Raw genomic sequence first — 20,049 nt, 5'->3', positions numbered from 1 at the left:
GAAGTTTTATTTTGCTTCATTTCACATCCTCCTTTTGGTCAAGAAGATGTTCTCAATCCCATGATGCTGGGTCCAGATTCATCCCTGGGAGTCATAGCCTGCATTGCCAGGGAGATTTACACCCTTGGGAGTCAGGTCCCGCGTAGTGGGGAGGGCAGCGTGATCACTGGGGGTGACTTTTAGGCACATTTTTAAGTAGGTTTAGCCTCTCCTTTGCAATAACAAGCTTCATAAGGGCAAGCCCCAAGATCAAGGGCTCAGACTATTGAACTGGTGGTCCCCAATGCTTGCGAGAATATCAGGGATTCCCCAGATGGGGAAGTTTAATATTTCCACATTTTCCCCCAGTACCTTAAGGCAACTTTGCAAATACTTTTCATTCTCTGCCCAAATTACCCGGAGATGTATCAGGGCTTCACATGAACCTGTACAAACCAACCAGATCTCACCCCCCATTCAAGGTTCCAGGTAACTATGGTGTTTGAATAAACTGACAATACAAGTTAAATTATATAGTGGGCTACAGAAAATATAGATTTTGCACTAAATAAACATCTCTTCCTTTGGTTTTCCATAGAAGTTGAAGTTTTAAAACACAGTCATCATCATCCTTTACCCTTTAGTCTGATTTATGTTAGTCCCAACCAAGTCCATTTTGTTCATATCTCTGAAGTCTGATCTCTTTTTCTGCTTTTTAAACATTTGCTGTATGGAGTAATGCTGACATTCATAGCTGCCAAACTCTGGCTCTGAGTCTCAGGTTTCACACATATACCCGAAGTTACAGGGATGAACTAGGTTATATACAAACAGCTCAGAATCTAGAAATAACCATTATAACTCATGAATGGATGTGACTGCTGTAAGAGCTTCAATCTAGGAACCTTTACCATAAGCCTTCCCCTGATAGCCTATGCTCTCAGATTCAATTCTCAGGCTTTGCACATTATAGTTAGTCCATATTAGTGAGGTGTTTCACCTAGTTGCATACCTCACACTTCATTTCTTCTTGGTAGCCACTCAATATTCCATTGTATGTATACACCACAGTTTACCATTTCATTCATCAATGTACTCTTAGATCACCTCCATCGAAGATCATGAATACTGCCACCATAAACACTGGTGTGCAAATGTCCACTCATGTCCCTGCTCTCAGTTCTTCCAAGTATATACCCAAATAACAGGGTTGCAGGACCATATGACACCCCCATTCTTAGCTTCCTGTGGAACCACCACACTGCCTTCCAGATAGGCTGCACCTTTCTACTTCCCCACCAACATGGAATAGGTACATACCTCTCTTCACATTTTCTCCAGCACTTACATGCCTCTGTTTATTTTTTAAACAGTTTTATTCACACTCCATACAATTCATCCTAAGTAAACAATCAATGATTCCTGGTATAATCACAGTTATGCATTTATCACCACAATCTGTATGAGGATATTTCCATTTATTCCACAAAGAGAGAGGAAGAGGAGAAAAAATGAAGGATACAAGATAAAAGAAGTAAAATAGAAATAAAATAAGATACAATGAAAAGGTCAGAGGACAACACCAACACCAAGAATCCCATACCACTCCCTTATATCCCCCTCTTACAGACATTTAGCTTTGTATTTCACCTTTGTTACAATTAATGGAAGCATCTTTCAAAGTTATTAACTATAGATTCTAGTTTGCATTGATTGTATTTTTTCCCATATACCATCCAGTTTTCAGCATCTTTGAAATATTGACATTCATTTGTTCTCCCTCGTGTAAAAACATTCTTATTTTTGTACATTTAATTACCATCATTGACCACTCTAGGTTTTGCTGAGTTATACAATCCCAGTCTTCTATCTTTCCTTCTGGTGTCATACATGCCCCTAGCCTTCCTCTTTCAATCACACTCACACTCATCTTTGTTCAGAGTGCTTAAAATATTGTGCTACCATCATGCAGTATTGTGCTATCCATTTCTGGATCTATACAATCAATCTTGTTGAAACTTCTGTACTCCTTCAGCATTGAATGCCTGATTTCTAACCTCTATCTCCTGATAACCTGTATTCTTGACTTTAACTCTCAAAGTTTGCTCATCAATGTTAGCTCATATTAGCGAGACCATATAGTATTTGTCCTTTTGTTTCTGGCTAATTTCACTCAACATAATGTCTACTGTCTACCATTTTGTTTTTTGGATTTTCTGTGTCATATTTTATTTTTCTTTTCTCTCTCTCTCTTTTTACCTTTACTGATAGTCTTCATTTCTACACCCTTCTCCAAACCTCTCTCCTGTCCTTTCCCATCTGCCTGTAGTGCTCCCTTTAGTATTTCTTATAGAGCAGGTATCTTGTTTACAAATACAGTGTCTGTTTGTCTGAAAATATTTTAAACTCTCCCTCATTTTTGAAGGACAGTTTTGCTGGGTATAGAATTCTTGGTTGGTAGTTTTCCTCTTTTAGTATCTTAAATATATCATACCACTGCCTTCTCACCTCCATGATTTCCACCGAGAAATCTGCACGTAGCCTTATCGAGCTTCCCTTGTATATGATGGATTGCTTTTCTCTTGCTGCTTTCAGAATACATACATACATATATATTATTTTCTAAATCATATTTTTTATTGTGAAATATAACATACATACTTAGAAGTGATAGATTTCCAAGTGCAATTTAACAAGTAGTTAGAGAGCAAATTTCAAAGAATATTATGGGTTATAGTTCCACAGTTTCAATTATTCCCTTCTTGTGAAATATAACATATATACAAAAAGATATTGTCTTTCAAAGTATGATTTAACAAGTAGTTATATAGGAAATTTCCAAAGTTGTTATGAGTTACAGTGCCATAGTTTCAGTTATTTCCTTATTGTGAAATATAACATATATACAAAAAGGTGATAGCTTTCAAATTACATTTCAACAAGTAGCTATAGAACAAATTTCAAAGGATGCTATGGGTTACAGCTCCATCATTTCAGTTCTTTCCTTCTAGCTATTCTAATCCCCTAGCAACTAAGAAAAGGGAAATTATATAGACGTTCAGTATTCATAATCTTTTTGTTAAATTCCATCTTGTCTGTCGCTACTTAAAGTTCCTCTAGTTTAATTGCTGCCTGATCTTCAGGGATGTCTAGGCAGTGACCACCCTAACTTGTTTGTGTTAAGAAGGAGTGTTGACTTTATGAGAAAATAGGACACATCTGGTTGGTGTTGAGAATACATATGTTTTAAAAGTATGCATGGAACACTTAAGAAATGTTACCACATTCTAGGTGAAAGAGGATGTCAGCCAGTATTAGAAACATTATGTATTCTGATCATAAATCAAGTAAATTAGAAATTAATGTTAAAAATAACATTAAATCCCCCATGTATTTAGAACTGTAAGGAGTCACTCATAAATAACTGAATTTAAAAAGCTATCACAATGGAAGTTACCAAATATTTACAACTAAATGACCACAAGAGTACTATATATTAAAATCTTAGTATACACAATTCTAATTTTAATTCATTTATTATAAACAAGAAAGATTTTAAATTAATTAAAAAAGAAAAAAATAAAATTAATTACACATTTAACCAAGGGGCAAGAAAAAGAAAAAGTACAATGGAGTAAACCCAAGGAAAAAAGGGGGAAAAGAATAGTTAAAATAATGGAAGTTAGTGAAACAGTACACAAAGGAACAAAAACTAAAAGGTGGTTCATTGAAAAAAAAAAAAAAAACCCTAACAAAGCAGACAAATGTTTAACAAGATTGATTAAGGTGGGGGAAAAAGTCACAAGTAAACAATATTAGAAACAAAAAATGGACATTAACTAGGAATGGAGCAGAAATTTTAAAAAATATTAAGAGAATGCCAATGGAATTGAAAACATACGGGAAATGGATACTTTTCTAAAGACTGTGATTCATCAAACTTGACCCAAGAAGAAAAAGAAAGTTTGAATTGACCAATAATTGTATAGTTAATGAAACATCTCCCCTGTGATGTTTAGGTTCATGTGTCAACTTGGCCAGGTGATGATACCCAACTGCCTGGTCAAACAAGCACTGGCCTAATTGCTGCTGCAAGGACGTTTGTGGCTGGTTAATAAACCCACAGGCTGGTTTATTAAATCATCAGCCAATTAGCTGCAGCTGTGACTGATGATGTCAACAAAGGGCGTGTCTTCCACAATGAGAGAATGCAGTCAGCTGGATTTAATCCAATCAGTTGAAGACTTTTGCGAGACAGATGGAGGACCTTCACTTCTTCTTCGGCTGACCAGCAAAGCGTTTCCTGAGGAATTTGTCGAAGTTGCCAGTTCACTGCCTGAGGAGTTCATCGAACATCTTCATTGGAGTTGTCAGTCTGCTGCCTGCCCTACAGAATTTGGACTCATGCATACCCACAGTCAAGTGAGACACTTTTATAAATCTTTTATTTATAGATATCTCTTGTTGATTCTGTTTCCTAGAGAACCCTAACTAATACATCCCCCTATAAAAGACACTGGTTTTATAGAAGGTTTTAATGAACCATCAAAGAACTGCTTCAGAGAATTGAAAACTGAGGAAATTAATCCCACTCATCTATGAGGTTTGTGCCAGTTTAGATATATTCTGTCCCCCCAAAAGCCATATTCTTTAATGCAATCTTGTGGGGACAGATTTATTAATCTTTTTGATTAGGGTGTGACCTCTTGATTGAATGTTTCCACTGAGATGTGGCCCTGCCCATTCAGGGTGGGTCTTGATTAGCTTACTGGAGTCCTTTAAAGGGAGCTCACACAGAGAGCAGAGAGAAGAAAATGCCCCAGGATATGCCAAGCTAGGACACACAGACATTAGATGCTTGGAAGCCAACAGAGATGCTTGCTGATGCTTAGAGATGCTTGGAGGTGCCGACAGAAGGATGGTTGGAGATGCTTAGCTAAGAGATGCTAGCCCAGAGTTTGTTCTGGAGAAGCTAAGAGAGACAAACCAAGAGACATTTTGGAGAACACCATTCTGAAATGCAACTCGGGAGCAAAGGACAGCAGATGCCAGCCACGTGCCTTCCCAGCTGACAGAGGTGTTCCAGATGCTGTCTCAGTTCTTCAGTGAAGGCATCCTCTTGTTGCTGCTTTTGTTTGGACACATTTATGGCCTTAGAACTGTAAATTCATAACCAAATAAATCCCCTTAATAAACGCCAATCCATTTCTGATATTTTGCATAACAGCAGCTCTAGCACACTTTAGTATATTATTTTAAAAAATTTCTTTTAATTTTTACATGTTTAATGTGAAAACAATGATCTAGTGAAGTTTACATGCCAAAGTATGAGGCATTACTTAGCATCAGTTTCAATGGCTGTTACATCATCTAAAAATAACAGGACATTCAGTGGCACAGTATATGCTTTTAAAAACTGATGTAAAATAGGAATATTGTAAATTCGAATACACGTTGCTGAAGGGTTGGGGATCACTCTTAAATGCCTGGATGGCAAACTGCATGTGTTGGCAAGATAAAAAGAAATTGCTAAATCTTATTTTTCTGATTTTAAATAATGAGCCCCATGGTAAAGTAACAGAATCCAAGACACATTAAATCAAAATATTTACAAAAGTCTAATAATGTTTTAGACCTCAAAAAGAAAAAAATAAAATCACTCTTATCCTAAATTTAATTTCTTAGTTACAAACATTTCAAAGACTTCTTAAGAATAGAATAACTTTTAAACTCCTAGTTAAAATAAAATGAAAAGGCTGCATCTTGTAGCAGCCTCTGCTGTTCTCCAATAATTAGGCTGCGTAGCATTTAATTAAAGCAACAAGTTATCTCAGTTATGTGAAAAATATTTTCCTGTTAGTTTTCAAGAGATATATATTTTTACCATTCAACAAAGAAGAAACTTGGATAATTATCTCAAAACAATGCTGCCTCATCTGAAATTTGAAGTTCAAAGTAGTTTGTCTAAGACATCTTATCTTTGGGTCACTAAAAAAAGACATTTTATTAGAATGATAACAATCTCAGGATGCTTAAAAGTAAAAGATTTTTTAAAAATAAATAATTACTTTTGAAATTAGCAAGTCAGTATCCTTTTTTAAATTATGGGAATATTTATTGGTACAATTAAATTTATTAATTTTTATAACATCCTTTTTCTGCTTTAAAGATAAATATCAATTAATATCCATAATACTGAAAGTTACCTAGCTACAAGAAATTGCACATTGAGGCAGAAAATAAATCATTAACCTGTAATTCTAATTGCACAACGACAATGAAAACAAATTATTTATTTTCAGAAATGATTTGTTTAAAGTGATTTTGGACAAAGAAAATGCATTTCTGAATCTATATATTGCAAGTCTAAGTAAAATTACTAGCTTTATTTATGTGTTTTCTAAGATGTAAATGGTATTTTGACTTGTCTCTAGCCATAAGATTTATTTTCTATCTATGTGTGAAATAGAATACTGGAAAAGTTAAATACTATTGAAATATTTCAACCAAACATCCCCAAAGCAAAGTATTTTCCCAGTGCAGGGGAGGTATCCACAAAATATCAGCCAAATGTTGGAGAGAGGTGACCTGGTCTCTTCTTTTCAGAGTGGTTAATAGCACATAGCTAACCAACTGTGTTTATGGTGGCACTGCCCCATTGAAATAAGGAAGAATGCTCTATCTTGATTTTAAATGCTATTCACCTACCTTTTAAAATTCATTAAAACCAACTAGGTTTTTAAAAAATCTATAAATCATTCCATTTGAGGGCAGTATCTCATTTACAAGTAATTTTTGCCAATAGAGGATAGTATTGCATTCACATGCTTTTAGCTTTTAATAGACGCTTAACCAAAAGATGACAACAAAAAAACACCGCTAATAAACAACCCAACATCTTTAAGAATTTAAATACCTAACATAATGACAGTGAGCTTTAGGTAAGACTATATTAGTAGCAAGCATTCTTTATGACTGGATGTAATTTGCTATTACTAAGATAGTAACCTTGAATTATTTTTCAAGATTCCTGCAGAGTCATGCTTGTTTTACATCCATATGAGCTGCTGTCATCACATCTGTGTCCAAGCCCAGAGGATGAACTTCCTGAATCATAATCTATATCATTTTCTTTTTTTCTTTCTTCATCTTCTTCAGGGAAACAGTTGTCCATCGAGGCAAGATGGTGGAATTGCTTCTTCCACCAAGGCTTGGATTGCCTAGAAACACACACCCTGGTGTCTTCTGAATTCGGATGGCTCTGCAAAAACAGGTGAAGGCTGCGACCTGAAAGCAAAAGTGTATTCTGTAGGACCTTTCTGAGGAAATCTTCCAAACCTTGATGATTTTGATCTATGTGCTGGCAATTGTTCATGTTGAAAAATAGGTTTTTAGATGGACATTCTGGCAGTTGTACCAGCAATGCATTATTTTGGAGTCTCTGCCTCAGCCACAAAAATTGTCTGTATCTTCTTTTCACACAGGATATTTTCAAAGTAAAACACATGCTATTGGTGTGAAGGCATGGCTCATAGTCAATATAAGAAGGCCCCAAATCCTCCTTCTGAGTCCCAGGATCTAGAATCCAAACCTTTAAAAATTCCTCTTTCTGTTGTTCTGGAAACATCTTCAGTACAGGACACGATCAATCTTAGCCAGATACTAGATTTTCCCTGTTCCACTTTTCTTGTAATCCTCCCAAGAAAAAGCTGCTTATTTCGCCATGAGTCCCTATCTCAGACCAGGCAAAGTTGGTATATTCTTTCTTTTCACTAGAAAACTTGATATATTTGGAAATTAAGAATTACACTTGTAAATATACCATGTATGAAAGAAGAAATCACAATGGAAATGAGAAAATACTTTGAACTGAATGACAGAGAAAATAATTCTGTATATCCTAACTTGGGGTATGCAGCTAATGTCATATTTACAGGAACATAATGCCTTATCTATATCTAAATCAATATGTATCTGTGTCCATCTGTATCTACACAAATTTTTAGAAATGAAGTAAGGTTAAAAATTAAAAAGCTAGAAATCCAATTTCAAGAATTTATAGAAAAAGAACAGTAAAATAAAACCCAAAGAAAGGAGAAAATAAAAAAAAACAAAGAATAGCAGAAATCAATGAAACAGAAAATAAACATTAAATAGAGTACATTAACAAAGGCAAATCTGGTTTTTTGAAAGGTTAATGTTATAGATAAGCCTTTACTCACAGTTTTGAGGCTAGGAAAATGTCCAAATCAAGGCATCAACAGGGTGATGTTTTCTTCCTGAATACAGGTTGCTGGTGATCCTTGGCTTCTCTGTCACACAGCAAGGTGCATTGCCGCATCTGCTGGTCTCTCCCTTCTCTCCCAGGTTTCATTGATTTCAGCTTCTTGCTTCTGTGGCTCTCTCTCTCTCTGTGTTTGAATTTCATTCTCTTATAAAGGACTGCAGTGATAGAATTAACACCAATCCTGATTTAGGTGGGCCACACCTTAACTGAAGTAGCCTCATGAAAAGGTCCTACTTACAATGGGCTCACACCCATAGGAATGGTTTAAATTTAAGAACTTGTTTTTCTGGGGAACACATTGCTTCAAACCATCACAGGAAGGTTTAAACAATACAGTAAAGATTATGGTCATCTTCTGCTTTAGCATATTTTACATACTCTTGTTCTGGGTGTGTTAATAAAAGAACTAATTACATAAAGATTATTGAATGAATGAATAATTCATACATATACTAGGTATTCTTTTTTTTTTTAATGTAATTTTATTGAGATATAATCACATAACATACAATCATTCAAAGTGTACAATCAGTTGCTCACAGTATTGTCATATAGTTGTGCTTTCATCACCACAATCAAAGTGAACACATTCATTACTCCAAAAAATAAAATTAAAATTAAAATAAAAAAGAACATCCAAAACATCTCATTCCTCTCCTCTCTCCACTGTTCATTTACTTTTTTTTTTTTTAATCTTCATTTTATTGAGATATATTCACATACCACCCAGTCATACAAAACAAATCGTACTTTCGATTGTTTACAGTACCATTACATAGTGGTACATTCATCACCCAAATCAATCCCTGACACCTTCATTAGCACACACACAAAAATAACAAGAATAATAATTAGAGTGAAAAAGAGCAATTGAAGTAAAAAAGAACACTGGGTACCTTTGTCTGTTTCCTTCCCCTATTTTTCTACTCATCCATCCATAAACTAGACAAAGTGGAGTGTGGTCCTTATGGCTTTCCCAATCCCATTGTCACCCCTCATAAGCTACATGTTTATACAACTGTCTTCGAGATTCATGGGTTCTGGGTTGTAGTTTGATAGTTTCAGGTATCCACCACCAGCTACCCCAATTCTTTAGAACCTAAAAAGGGTTGTCTAAAGTGTGCATAAGAGTGCCCACCAGAGTGACCTCTCGGCTCCTTTTGGAATCTCTCTGCCACTGAAGCTTATTTCATTTCCTTTCACATCCCCTTTTTGGTCAAGAAGATGTTCTCCGTCCCACGATGCCAGGTCTACATTCCTCCCTGGGAGTCGTATTCCACGTTGCCAGGGAGATTCACTCCCCTGGGTGTCTGATCCCACTAGGTATTCTTTTTATACATATTAATTTTTCTTCAACCATTTTTTACACTTAAGTAAATTACTTCCTCTTGCCCAAAGCAGCAAAATGAATTTTCAAATGATAGAAAACAACTGAGAGTTTAAAACTTAGAAAAAAAGTTAAAAGCATTTAACAAAATCAAGTCACCAGTACTATCTGGAGGTCTCTAACTCTCTGTGGTAAATCAAAGAAACAAATTACAAGAGTAAGGACTGAAGAAAAGAAAAATTTGGTGAAAATCAGTTCACTACAACCCCCTGGTATACGCACTCTGTATAATCTCCATCCTTCGAGTGTTAGGAGAACCTGTGAATATGGGGAGATGTCACTGTATATCATCATGGAAGTATTGCATTTGTTTTCTATTACTGCATAATAAATTACCACAAACTTATTGGTTTAAAACAACCCATTTATTACATCACAGTTCTGTATATCAGAATCCCAGGCACAGCTCAGCTAGATTCTCTATTTGGGGGTCTCACAAGGTCGAAATCAAGGTGTCAGCTGGGTCTGTGGGATCATCCAAAGCTTGGAGTATTCTTCTCAGTTCACTCAGGCTGTTGGTAGAATGCAGTTCCTTGTGGCTGTACAAATGAAGCCCCCATTGTTTTTTTTTATTATTATTATTACTTGCTGATGGCTGGGAGTAGCTGTTCTCTCAGGCCCTGGCCAATATGGCCCTTTCACAACGTGGCAGCTTACTACTTCAAGCCCAGCAGGAGAACCTGACTTCTTGTTAGGGTATACCTGAGTAGGTCAGGCCCACTTAGGATAATCTCACTTTTGCTTAACTCAAAGACAGCTGTTTTAGGAACTTAATTGAATCTGCAAAATTCCTTCACCTTTGCCACATAACAATCTAATCACAGGCAAATCATTCTGGAAGTATCAGAAGGGGATATTTGGTTTGTGGTGAGTGACTACTTAAAATAGCAAACTGTGAACATGATCCCATAAACACATGGCCATAATAGATTTTATAATTGGCTTTATAAAGTTTAAATTTTATAACACTTTACATTTTACAAAGTGCTTTAGATATTCTGCATCACTTGATTCTCATGACTACCTGTCGAAATGGTAAGCAAATATTAGTCCATATTATAAGAAAAAAAAAAAAGTTTCAAGCAGCTAAGAGATTGTCCAAAGCTTCACAGCAAATTAATAGTGGAGTCTGGCATCAGACCAAGGATTTTGGCACTATCTAGCCCAGTGCTCCATTTGCTAATCCTGTTTTCAAATTGTGTTTGATGAAGCACTAAAGTTCCAAGGAGAAGTATTAGGGATAACTGTAGGAAGTGAGGGTGACACTAAGAGGGTGGGGCCAAGCACTGATACATGGCTCTACTTGTATCTGTTCTATATGTCTGGGGTTCAGTATGAGCTTTGAAAAACCACTGAACTGCACCGTATTGCATTGTTAAAGATAAGGAATTGTGTTTACAAAAAATTTTAGTTTATAGCAAATGGTTTTGATAGCTGTACGTAAAAAGCTGAACGTCTATTCCAATAGGTTTTAAGAAATCATGACTCTCATCTCTAGCAGCAGCTGTTGAACCTTCTTAATGTCTGGTCTCTTATTTTTCTTTTCATGAAGACATGACTAGCAACAGAGTACATAATTTCAACTGAAGTGGAATCAACATCATTCATCTTCACATCAATATAATCTTCAATTGTCTTTTCTTCATCTTCAATTTCTTCTTTGATATCTAATAATAACTGAGGTTCATGGTGTTCATCCATAGCTGGAAGTCCAGTTATTATTTCTAGTAAAACCACACCAAAACTGTAGATGTCAGATTTGGGTGTTACTTCTCCTCATAGAGCTTCAGGTGCCATGTAAGCTGTTGTTCCCACAATTCTGCTAGTCATGATTGTCTGAGCAAACTTCTCAGAAGCCCATGCAAGGCCAAAGTCAGATATTTTGGCTACAAAGGCTTCTTCTAGTAAGATATTTGCACTTTTAATATCTCTATGAATATGATAGTTTTCATGTAAAAAAACTGATGCCATTAGCTGCACCCTGGACAATCTCGCATTGCATGTGCCAAGAGAATGGTGGAGTACCATCCAAGCAAGACAGTTTGTCAAGCAGTAATCCATTGGGCATGTAAACATACACTAAGCAGAGGTCATCACCATCACTAGAAAAACCAAGTAGTTCTACTAAGTTTTCATGTTGACAATTTGCCATTACTTTTATTTCTTGATCAAACTGTTGTTTCAGTTCTTCAGTATTAATGTCAACCATGGCTGCAAGCTTCTTCACTACCACAGTTTTGTTGTTCACTTAGCCTTTATGCACAACTCCAAGTTCTCCCTCTCCCATTTTATTACCACCAGCAGAAAGGGGTTGTTTGTCAAAGTTATTTGTGACATTCTTCAGTTCGTAAAATGAGAAGCTGTGAAAACGTGTATCGCTCACTTCTAAACTTTTATTTTCTAGACTGGAGGAGTCAGGTGACATACAGCTGTGTTCAAGATTCTGCACAGGTACTACAGATGTCCTGTCCTTGCCTAGAGAGGCATTGGTTTCTGCTGAACTGTTAGAGCTTCCTTTGAAGGTAGGGTACTAACAGTTTTGGGAATAGCGTCTGGTAGCAAAAGACTTCCAGGGGCAAGAATCTCATTTTGGACCAAAATATCCACAAGATCTCCAACTGTGCAATTTGTGGTGCCCCAGTCAAACGGTAATTCACAAGTGGGGCTTCTTCCAGTTTGAAGTAATGCTTCAAATCTCCTTATATGAAACTGATTGTATCTGTCTTCACCAGATGGTTTTTTAAGAGCCACAGCTAACTTCTTCCATCCTTCTTGAGGATCAATAAAATCTGACAGCTTCCTAATTAGTCCAACATTGAGGCAGCGCACATATGTTGATGGGGTTATGGATTTATTCATCTTCTATTTCACCCAGGTCATGATCCTGGAGCACGTTCTGCCCACGCAACCTCCTTCCTCCTTAACTCTTCTCACTTTGAAGAGACGACTTAAGACGATTTGCGTTCCGAAGTGGTCACCCGACAGCTCTGGAGCAGAGAGGATAGTCTCTGGGGAGGAGGTGAGGACGGCGGGAATCCCTTACCTGTCCCGGGTGCGGGACGCGGGCTGGGCGCCGCTTCGCAGAAGAAACGGCCTAAAAACCAGCTCGCAGAGAAGCGACCTGGCAGGCACAAGTCTTGAGGTCCCACTTGCCCCGCCTGCCCGGCTTCTTCTTCCCTGCGTCTCTAGGCGCTACTCAGAAATTTGGTATATTCTTGTTACTAACCAAATAAGGTCAGTTCAAGAAAAGGAAATTAAAGCCCAATCTCATTGTGGTGGCAAGCTTCCAGGATGGTCCCCAATGATCTTCACCCCCTAATTTCACTTCCTTGTGTAGGATGCTCCCACACAGAATCATGGCTTGTGTGTCCAATAGCATATGGTGGGAGTGACAGTGTGTGACTTCTGATGCTACTTCAGAAAAGAAGCTGCAGCTTCTGCTTTACCTTGTTGGGTAAAGCTTGCTCTGGAGAAGTCAGTTTCCATATCATGAAGATACTTAAGCAGTCCAATGGAGATATCCACTTGGTGAAGAACTGAGACACCAATTTTCCAGTCATGTGAATGAGGCATCCTAGAAGTGGATCCTCAGACAAGCCTTCAGATGACTGCAGCACTGGCCAACATATTGACTGCAACTTCGGGAGAGACCCTGAAGCAGCACCACTCAGTTAAGTGGCTCCCATATTCTTGTCTAACAGAAACTGAGGGAAATAATAAATGTTTATTGTTGTTTTTAACCAGCCAGCTTGTGATAATTGTTATGCAGCAATAGAGAACTGATACACTCACTTAAGAACCTAGATGCAAAAGTCTTAAATAAAATACTGGCAAAATGAACTAAGTAGTGTATGATTAGAGTTTATCCCAGAATGTAAGAATGTTTTAACATAGGAAAACTTATTAATGTGAGTCACTCATTAAAATATTAAAGGAGAAAATATATGATTATCTTTAAAGATGCAGAAAAAGCATTTAACAAAATTTCATATCTATTCATGATAAAACTTGCAAAATTGGGAGAAGAAAACTCTTTGAACCTGATAAAGCTTATCCATCAGTAATCAACAGCAAACAACATACTCACATAACACAATTTCAGAAGCTTTATTTTAAAATCAGGAATAAGACAACCATGCCTGCTCTCATCACTTCTTTTCCACATTGACTATCCCAGCCTATGCAATAACACATGCAAAAGAAATAAGAGATACAATAATTGGAAAGGAAGAACTCCAAGTGTTCTTTTGTGCAGACTATAATTGTCTACACAGATAATTAAAAAGAATTTACAGATACTATTACAAGTAATAAGTGAATTCAACAATATTTCTGAACTGACCAAGATGGTGGTGTAAGATGCTCCAGGGTACTGTCCCCCAACAGAATCTTCGAACAACTAGCCCAAACTGGAAGAGCCATCTTCTTCAAAACTCCAGAAAACAGCTGAAGTGTTGCAGTAATAGGGCAAGTGCCAAGTCAAGGAAAAGTAGGTTGAAAAATAGTAGGTAAAGCTTATGGAATCCTTGTTAGACTCTCCCTCACACCCTCCCTGGCACCTGTTCAGAGAGAGCAGAGTAACCCCTATGTGCAAACTGGGGTGCCTGTAAGTCAGTGCCAGTAGATCAGGTGAAAGCCTGAAAGACTGAACCAGGAAACTTGTCTCCAGTTCACCCTTCCAGTATTTGTTCTGAAGACAGAGAAACAGCTTTCAGACAGCTAATGTAGTAGAAGAAATAATTAAATGGAAGTGGCCTAGGACAAAGGACTATCTTCATTAAGTCATACAATAGAGCTCCCAGGAGGGATGAACGTCTATTTTAAAGGGAATAGAGGAAGCATTTGAATTCCTGTAAACTGGGAATTCCTAAGGCCATGAGCAAGCAAAGCTCAGGACAAGAAGTAGGCTCCAGGAGCAAGCAAAAGCTCAGGACAAGAAGCAGGCTTGACTCAGGCTCAGCTATGACAGAAAGGACCCTGTCATTTAATAATAATCTATAAGTTCAATTACATTTTAATCAAAATCTTCCCACCCTGATCAAGATGGCAGAGTGAGAAACTTCAAGGTTCCATCCCCCCACAGAAGCTTTGAACCACCAGGCAGAACTGGAAGGAACATCTTTCTCAAAGCTCCAGAAAACAGTTAAAGGATTGTAGTAACAGGGCGATTGCTGAATCAAGAACAAGGCAATGTAAAAGTAGTAGGATCTTGTGGTGCCCTGGCTGGCCCCTCTTTCATCTCTTCACTGGCTCAGCATGGAGCTGGCCACACTCACAGTATGGGTCCTTGGTTCTGGTTCCAGAGGGAGTAGAGTACCTATGCACATACTGGGAGCATGCATAACTGGACCAGTCTCTCTGATGGTGGCCAGAGGGACTGAACCAGGACACTCGTCCCAGGCTCATTTTCCCAGAACTTGCCCTGTTTGTAGAAGGCAGCACTCAGAGCTCTCCTACACAGTGCTGTGGGAGAGTAGTCAAGTCATTGCTGCCTGGGGCAAGGGATTGCTGACTGTAGGACATACAGTGCAGTGCCCATGACCATGAGGAAACTACATCCTGAGGAAGAGGTGATTTTTGTATCTGAGTAAATAGGGGAATTGCTAGGGCCACACATGCATTCCCAAGACAAGACATATGTGCAGAAATGATCAGGGAGGCCCTTAGGTTTTGACCTTGAGGTATTCTGTAAACTCATTGTGTGGATAAGCCCTGAAGGAGAGGACTGGCCCAGGCTGATTTGCAAAGACTGGGAAAGATACTTTCTTTCTTTTTTTGTTAACTCCTCACATTCAAGGAAACGTCTGCCATAACACTAGCTGGATACAAGCCTAAGGAACCAATGCCTCAGAGTCTAAATTCCAGTGATGACAGATTAAACCATCAAAATGTTCAGTTTCAACAAAAGATTACAAAACATACAAAGAAACAGGATATGATGGCCCAGACAATGGAGAAAATTAAAGCATTAGAAACCATCAATGAGAAGGACCTGACCTGGGGCATAACATACACAGACTTCAAAAAAACTGGTCCTAAATATTCTCAAAGTGCTAAAGTAAAACATGGCAAAGAACTACAGAAAATGAGGGAAATGATAGATGGACACAAAGAGAATACTAAAAGAGAGATGGAAATTATGAAAAGGAACCCAACAAAGCTGAAGACCACAGTGACAGAAATTTGAAATTCCCTAGAGGAGTTCAACAACAGGTTGGAGTTGGAAGAAGAAGGAATCAGTGAATTTAAAGGTAAGACATTGAAATCATCCAGGCTGAGGAACAAAAGGAAGAAAGAATGAAGAAAAGTGAACAGAGCCTAAGGAACCTGTGAGATACCATCAAGCAAGCCAATATACACATTTTGAGAAGACAGAGAAAAAAGGGGCAGAGAGAATATTCAAATAAATAATGGCTGAAAACTTCCCTAATTTAATGAAAGATGTGAATATACACATCCAGCATGCTCAACAAATGCGAAACAGGATAATCCCAAATAAACCCACACCATGGCATATCATAATTAAACTGTCAAACGCCAAAGATAAAGACAGAATTCTGAAAGCTGCAAGAGAGAAGCGACGTGTCACACAAAAGGGAACGTCAATAAAATCAAGTTCCAATTTCTCATCAGAAACCATAGAGGCAAGAAGGCAGTGGGAAGACATGCTTAAAGTGCTGAAAGCAAAAAATTGCCAACCAAGAATTCTACATCCTATCTTTAGAAAATAAGGAAGGGATTAAGACATTCCCAGATAAACAAAAGCTGAAGGAGTTCATCACCAGTAGACTGGCCCTACAAGAGATAATAAAGAGAGTTCTATGGTTTGAAAGGAAAGGACAATAGACAATAGATCAAAGCTGCATGAAGAAATAAAGATCCCCAATAAGGATCACAACATGGATAAATATAAATACCAGTACTACTGTATCTTTCATTGTTAAGTTAACTCCACCTTTTACTTCCTATAAAATCTGAAAGACAAATGCATAAAATGTAATGCTAAATCAGTAGTTTTTGGCTCATAATGTATAAACATATCATTTGTGACAAGAACTACAAAAAGGTGTGGGAGATGGAGGGGTACAGGAATATAATTTGTGTATACTTTTGAAGTTGTTAGTATTAAAGCAAACAATTTTGTTGTGGATTTTGGATGTTAAATTTTAAGCCCATGGTAACTATGAAGAAAATATTGGAGAGCATGCAAGCTCATAGCGACAGAAATATAGATTGTTGGTTGCAAGGGGTGGGGGCTGGGGGAATGAGATGGCATAATGGGTGTAGGGTTTCTGTATGGGGAGATGGGAAAGTTTTATTGATGAAAGGTGGTGGGGTTACTGCAACACAGAAAGTGTGATTAATCCTATGAATGACATGCTTGAGAATGGCTGAGATGGGAAAGTTTACATTGTATATATACTTCCCACTAAAGAGACAATGACAATTAAATTCAGTACTTGATCCTGTATGGGGGCTAAGAAGGGGGGAGAAAAGGCTTAAAAGGACATTATTGAGACACATGAAAAAATTAGAATATACAGTGCAAACTTTATATCAATGTTAAATTTCTTGAACTGGATAAGGTGGTTATGTAAGTGAATATCTTTGTTCTTAGCACTCAAGTGTTCAGAAAAGTGAGTGATAAACAGATGCATAGATAGATGTACAGATAGACTGATAAACGGATAGAATGATATGGCAAATGTGGCACATTGTTAAAATTGGTGTATCTGTGTATCTGGGGGGAGGTAGGGGTATGTTGTAGTTCTCTCTATGGGGTTTGCATTATTTTTGCAACTTTCCTTTAAGTTTGAAAGCATTTCAAAATAAAAAGTTAAAAATATTTTTAACCAAAATCCCAATGAGGTTTTTTTTCCCTTGATGGAACTTGACAAACTGATTTTAATAATCATATGGAAAAGCTAGAGAATTTTGGAAAAGAACACAAGGGGATGGGGAGAAGGCAGGCTTCCCCTCCAAGATAATGAGGCTTGGTGATATTTTAAAGGAACTATACTTAGCTAGTGGGATCATGATGCAGAACAGAGAGCCCAGGAAGAGACCCACGCACATTTGGGAAGGATATGCAACAGGTGGTGTTGCAAATACATGGGGAATGAACTTAATTTAAAAAAAATGACTGATGGTTGGAAAATTGGTTATCCATGTGGAAAAATAGAAAATTAGGTTTCCTATTTCCACACTCCAAAATAATAACTAAAAAGAAAATCTTTAAAACTTTTAGAAGAACTATGGAGGGATCTTCATGACTGTCGGTCATGTAATGACTTCTTAAACAGGACACAAAAACAAATCCTAAAAGGACAATTACTGTTCAAAGAAGACATCTTAAACAAAATTGAAGACAAGACTAAGAGTAGGGGAAGGTATTTGCCACTCAGAAAATGACAAAACATTAGTGTCTGTAATTTGTAAAGAAATCCTACAAATAGGAAAAATATAATCCATACAACAGAAAAATATGCAAAGAATGTGAAAAGGCAGTTAGAGAAAAGGAAATCTAAATGCCCAAGTGCACTAATAATCAGGGAAATAGAAATTTAAACTACATGAGATGCCATTTCACACCCACAAGATTGGTAGCAATTTAAAAGGGATATTACCAATATTTACAAAGACGTTAAAGGATTTATATAAATTCTCATAGATCCTGGTGGGAGCATAAATTGGTACAATCACCTTGAAGAGAAATTTGGCAATTCTAGTAAACTTCAAATGTCCATGTCCTTCAACTCTGCGTTGGACTTCTAGAGAAACCATCAGATTCATAGAAGAATATTTTTTAAAACATTGCTCATATTAGGGAAAAACTGGAAGTAGTAATTTACATATCCATCGACATGAGAATGGAAAAACAAATGGAAGACTACAGAGCAATGAAAAAGGCTACACGCATAAACAGATAAATCTCAAAAACTAAATGTTGAGCAAAAAATCACTTTGTAATATAACATATAGAGTATGATACATTTTATATAAAGTTTGAAAACATGTAATGAATGTATAGTTACATATATATGTATGTATAAGCATACAGGAGAAAGATAAATATCAGAATTCCACAGAGCTGGATGTTGGGCACTTGGATGTCAGATACGTTAGCGTCTTTATTTCTCTGTTTGCTTGAAATACTACAATGAAAATAATATGATAAAAATTGTAACAATGCAGACCTATGTAACTGTCGGTTCAGAGAGATTGACTCCTGAGAAACTTGTGCTTATATCTCATGGCACTGGAGCTCTTAGTGTTCTTCTCCCATTAAATCGTGAGCTCCCTGACCTCAGGGGCATTGTCTTATTCCTCTTTATATTCCTAAGGCCTAGCATAGTGTAGATGTTCCACCTGTATTTGTTGACTGACTGACTGAAAGAATGAATAGAGAGAGAAAGGAGGTGCTAAAGGAGGAAGGGAGTGGGGAGGATGTATAGAAAGTTGAGGCAGTACTGACATGGGCTCATATGGAGAGAAGCAGATGGGTTCAAGAAGAGCTAGGGAAATTAGCTCAGCTGGCCTTGAGGCATGATTAGAAGGAGAGTCCAGAATTCTTTTTGGGTCTCTCATTTGGAGGATGGTGATGGTAGAGTCACTACCTGAGGTAGGGAATCCCGAAGGCAGCACAGATTTACAAGGAAGATGAGATTAACTTTAAACGTGTTGGGTTTGCAGGTGGGACCTTCAGGTGTAAATATCCAGCTTGCAGTAGGATATATGGGCCTAGAGCTTGAGACAGAGGCCAGGCTGGAAACGTAAATTTGGTTGTCTTAGGAGAAATGTGGTAAGTAGCACGGCAGTGCAAAGGCTTCCCCAGGAAGAGTGGGCAGAGCAAGGAGAGCAGGGGACCACAAACAGACACCCTGGGGAGCATTAACATTTAAGGGCTGAGCAGAGGGAAAGAACCCAGGGAAGGAGGCTGTGATGTGAGTCCAGAGAAGTGGCAGGAGAGCAGGGGAGGGGGAGCCACAGAAGCCAAGGAGAGAAAAAGTTCCAGGAAAGAGAGTGAGTTCAGAGCAAGAGAGGTCTGGAAAGATAAAAACTGAAACATGTCCTCTGAATTTGACAAATGAAACTCATTCATAGTCTTTGCTGGAGGAGTTTCACTGGAGAGGTGAGAGGGGAAGCAGGTTGTGTTGTATCGTGAATAATCGTGAGCTGAGTATGAACATATGTAGAAGAGTGAATCTTGAAACCCACATTTTTCAAATGCCTGGACTTGACAGTTGGAGAGAGGTAAGCCAACAAGATCACAGGGTAGATTTGGGGGTTTGGAGATAGTTGACCTCTTAATAAACTAAGGGAAAGGACTCTGTAGAGTCCTTTATATATACATAATATATATATATAGATAGATAGATAGATAATTGAGGAATCA

At 37.6% G+C, this 20,049-nt stretch overlaps 1 protein-coding gene and 1 pseudogene across 1 annotated transcript; both read right to left on the bottom strand.

Annotated features, from left to right (window-relative positions):
• Positions 1-7,000: 7,000 nt before the first annotated feature.
• Positions 7,001-7,606, bottom strand: LOC119510951 (sorting nexin-10-like). The gene has a single exon (XM_037805397.1). It carries the CDS (start codon positions 7,604-7,606, stop codon positions 7,001-7,003), a length of 606 nt encoding a protein of 201 aa, XP_037661325.1.
• A 3,518-nt stretch (positions 7,607-11,124) lies between these two features.
• Positions 11,125-11,990, bottom strand: LOC119520254 (annotated as a pseudogene).
• Positions 11,991-20,049: the final 8,059 nt, after the last annotated feature.

This window comes from Choloepus didactylus, chromosome 1 (assembly GCF_015220235.1).
Source record: "Choloepus didactylus isolate mChoDid1 chromosome 1, mChoDid1.pri, whole genome shotgun sequence".
Classification (NCBI taxonomy): domain Eukaryota; kingdom Metazoa; phylum Chordata; class Mammalia; order Pilosa; family Megalonychidae; genus Choloepus; species Choloepus didactylus.
Note: the sequence above shows the minus strand (reverse complement) of the source record. Positions and strands in the feature narration are given on the sequence as shown.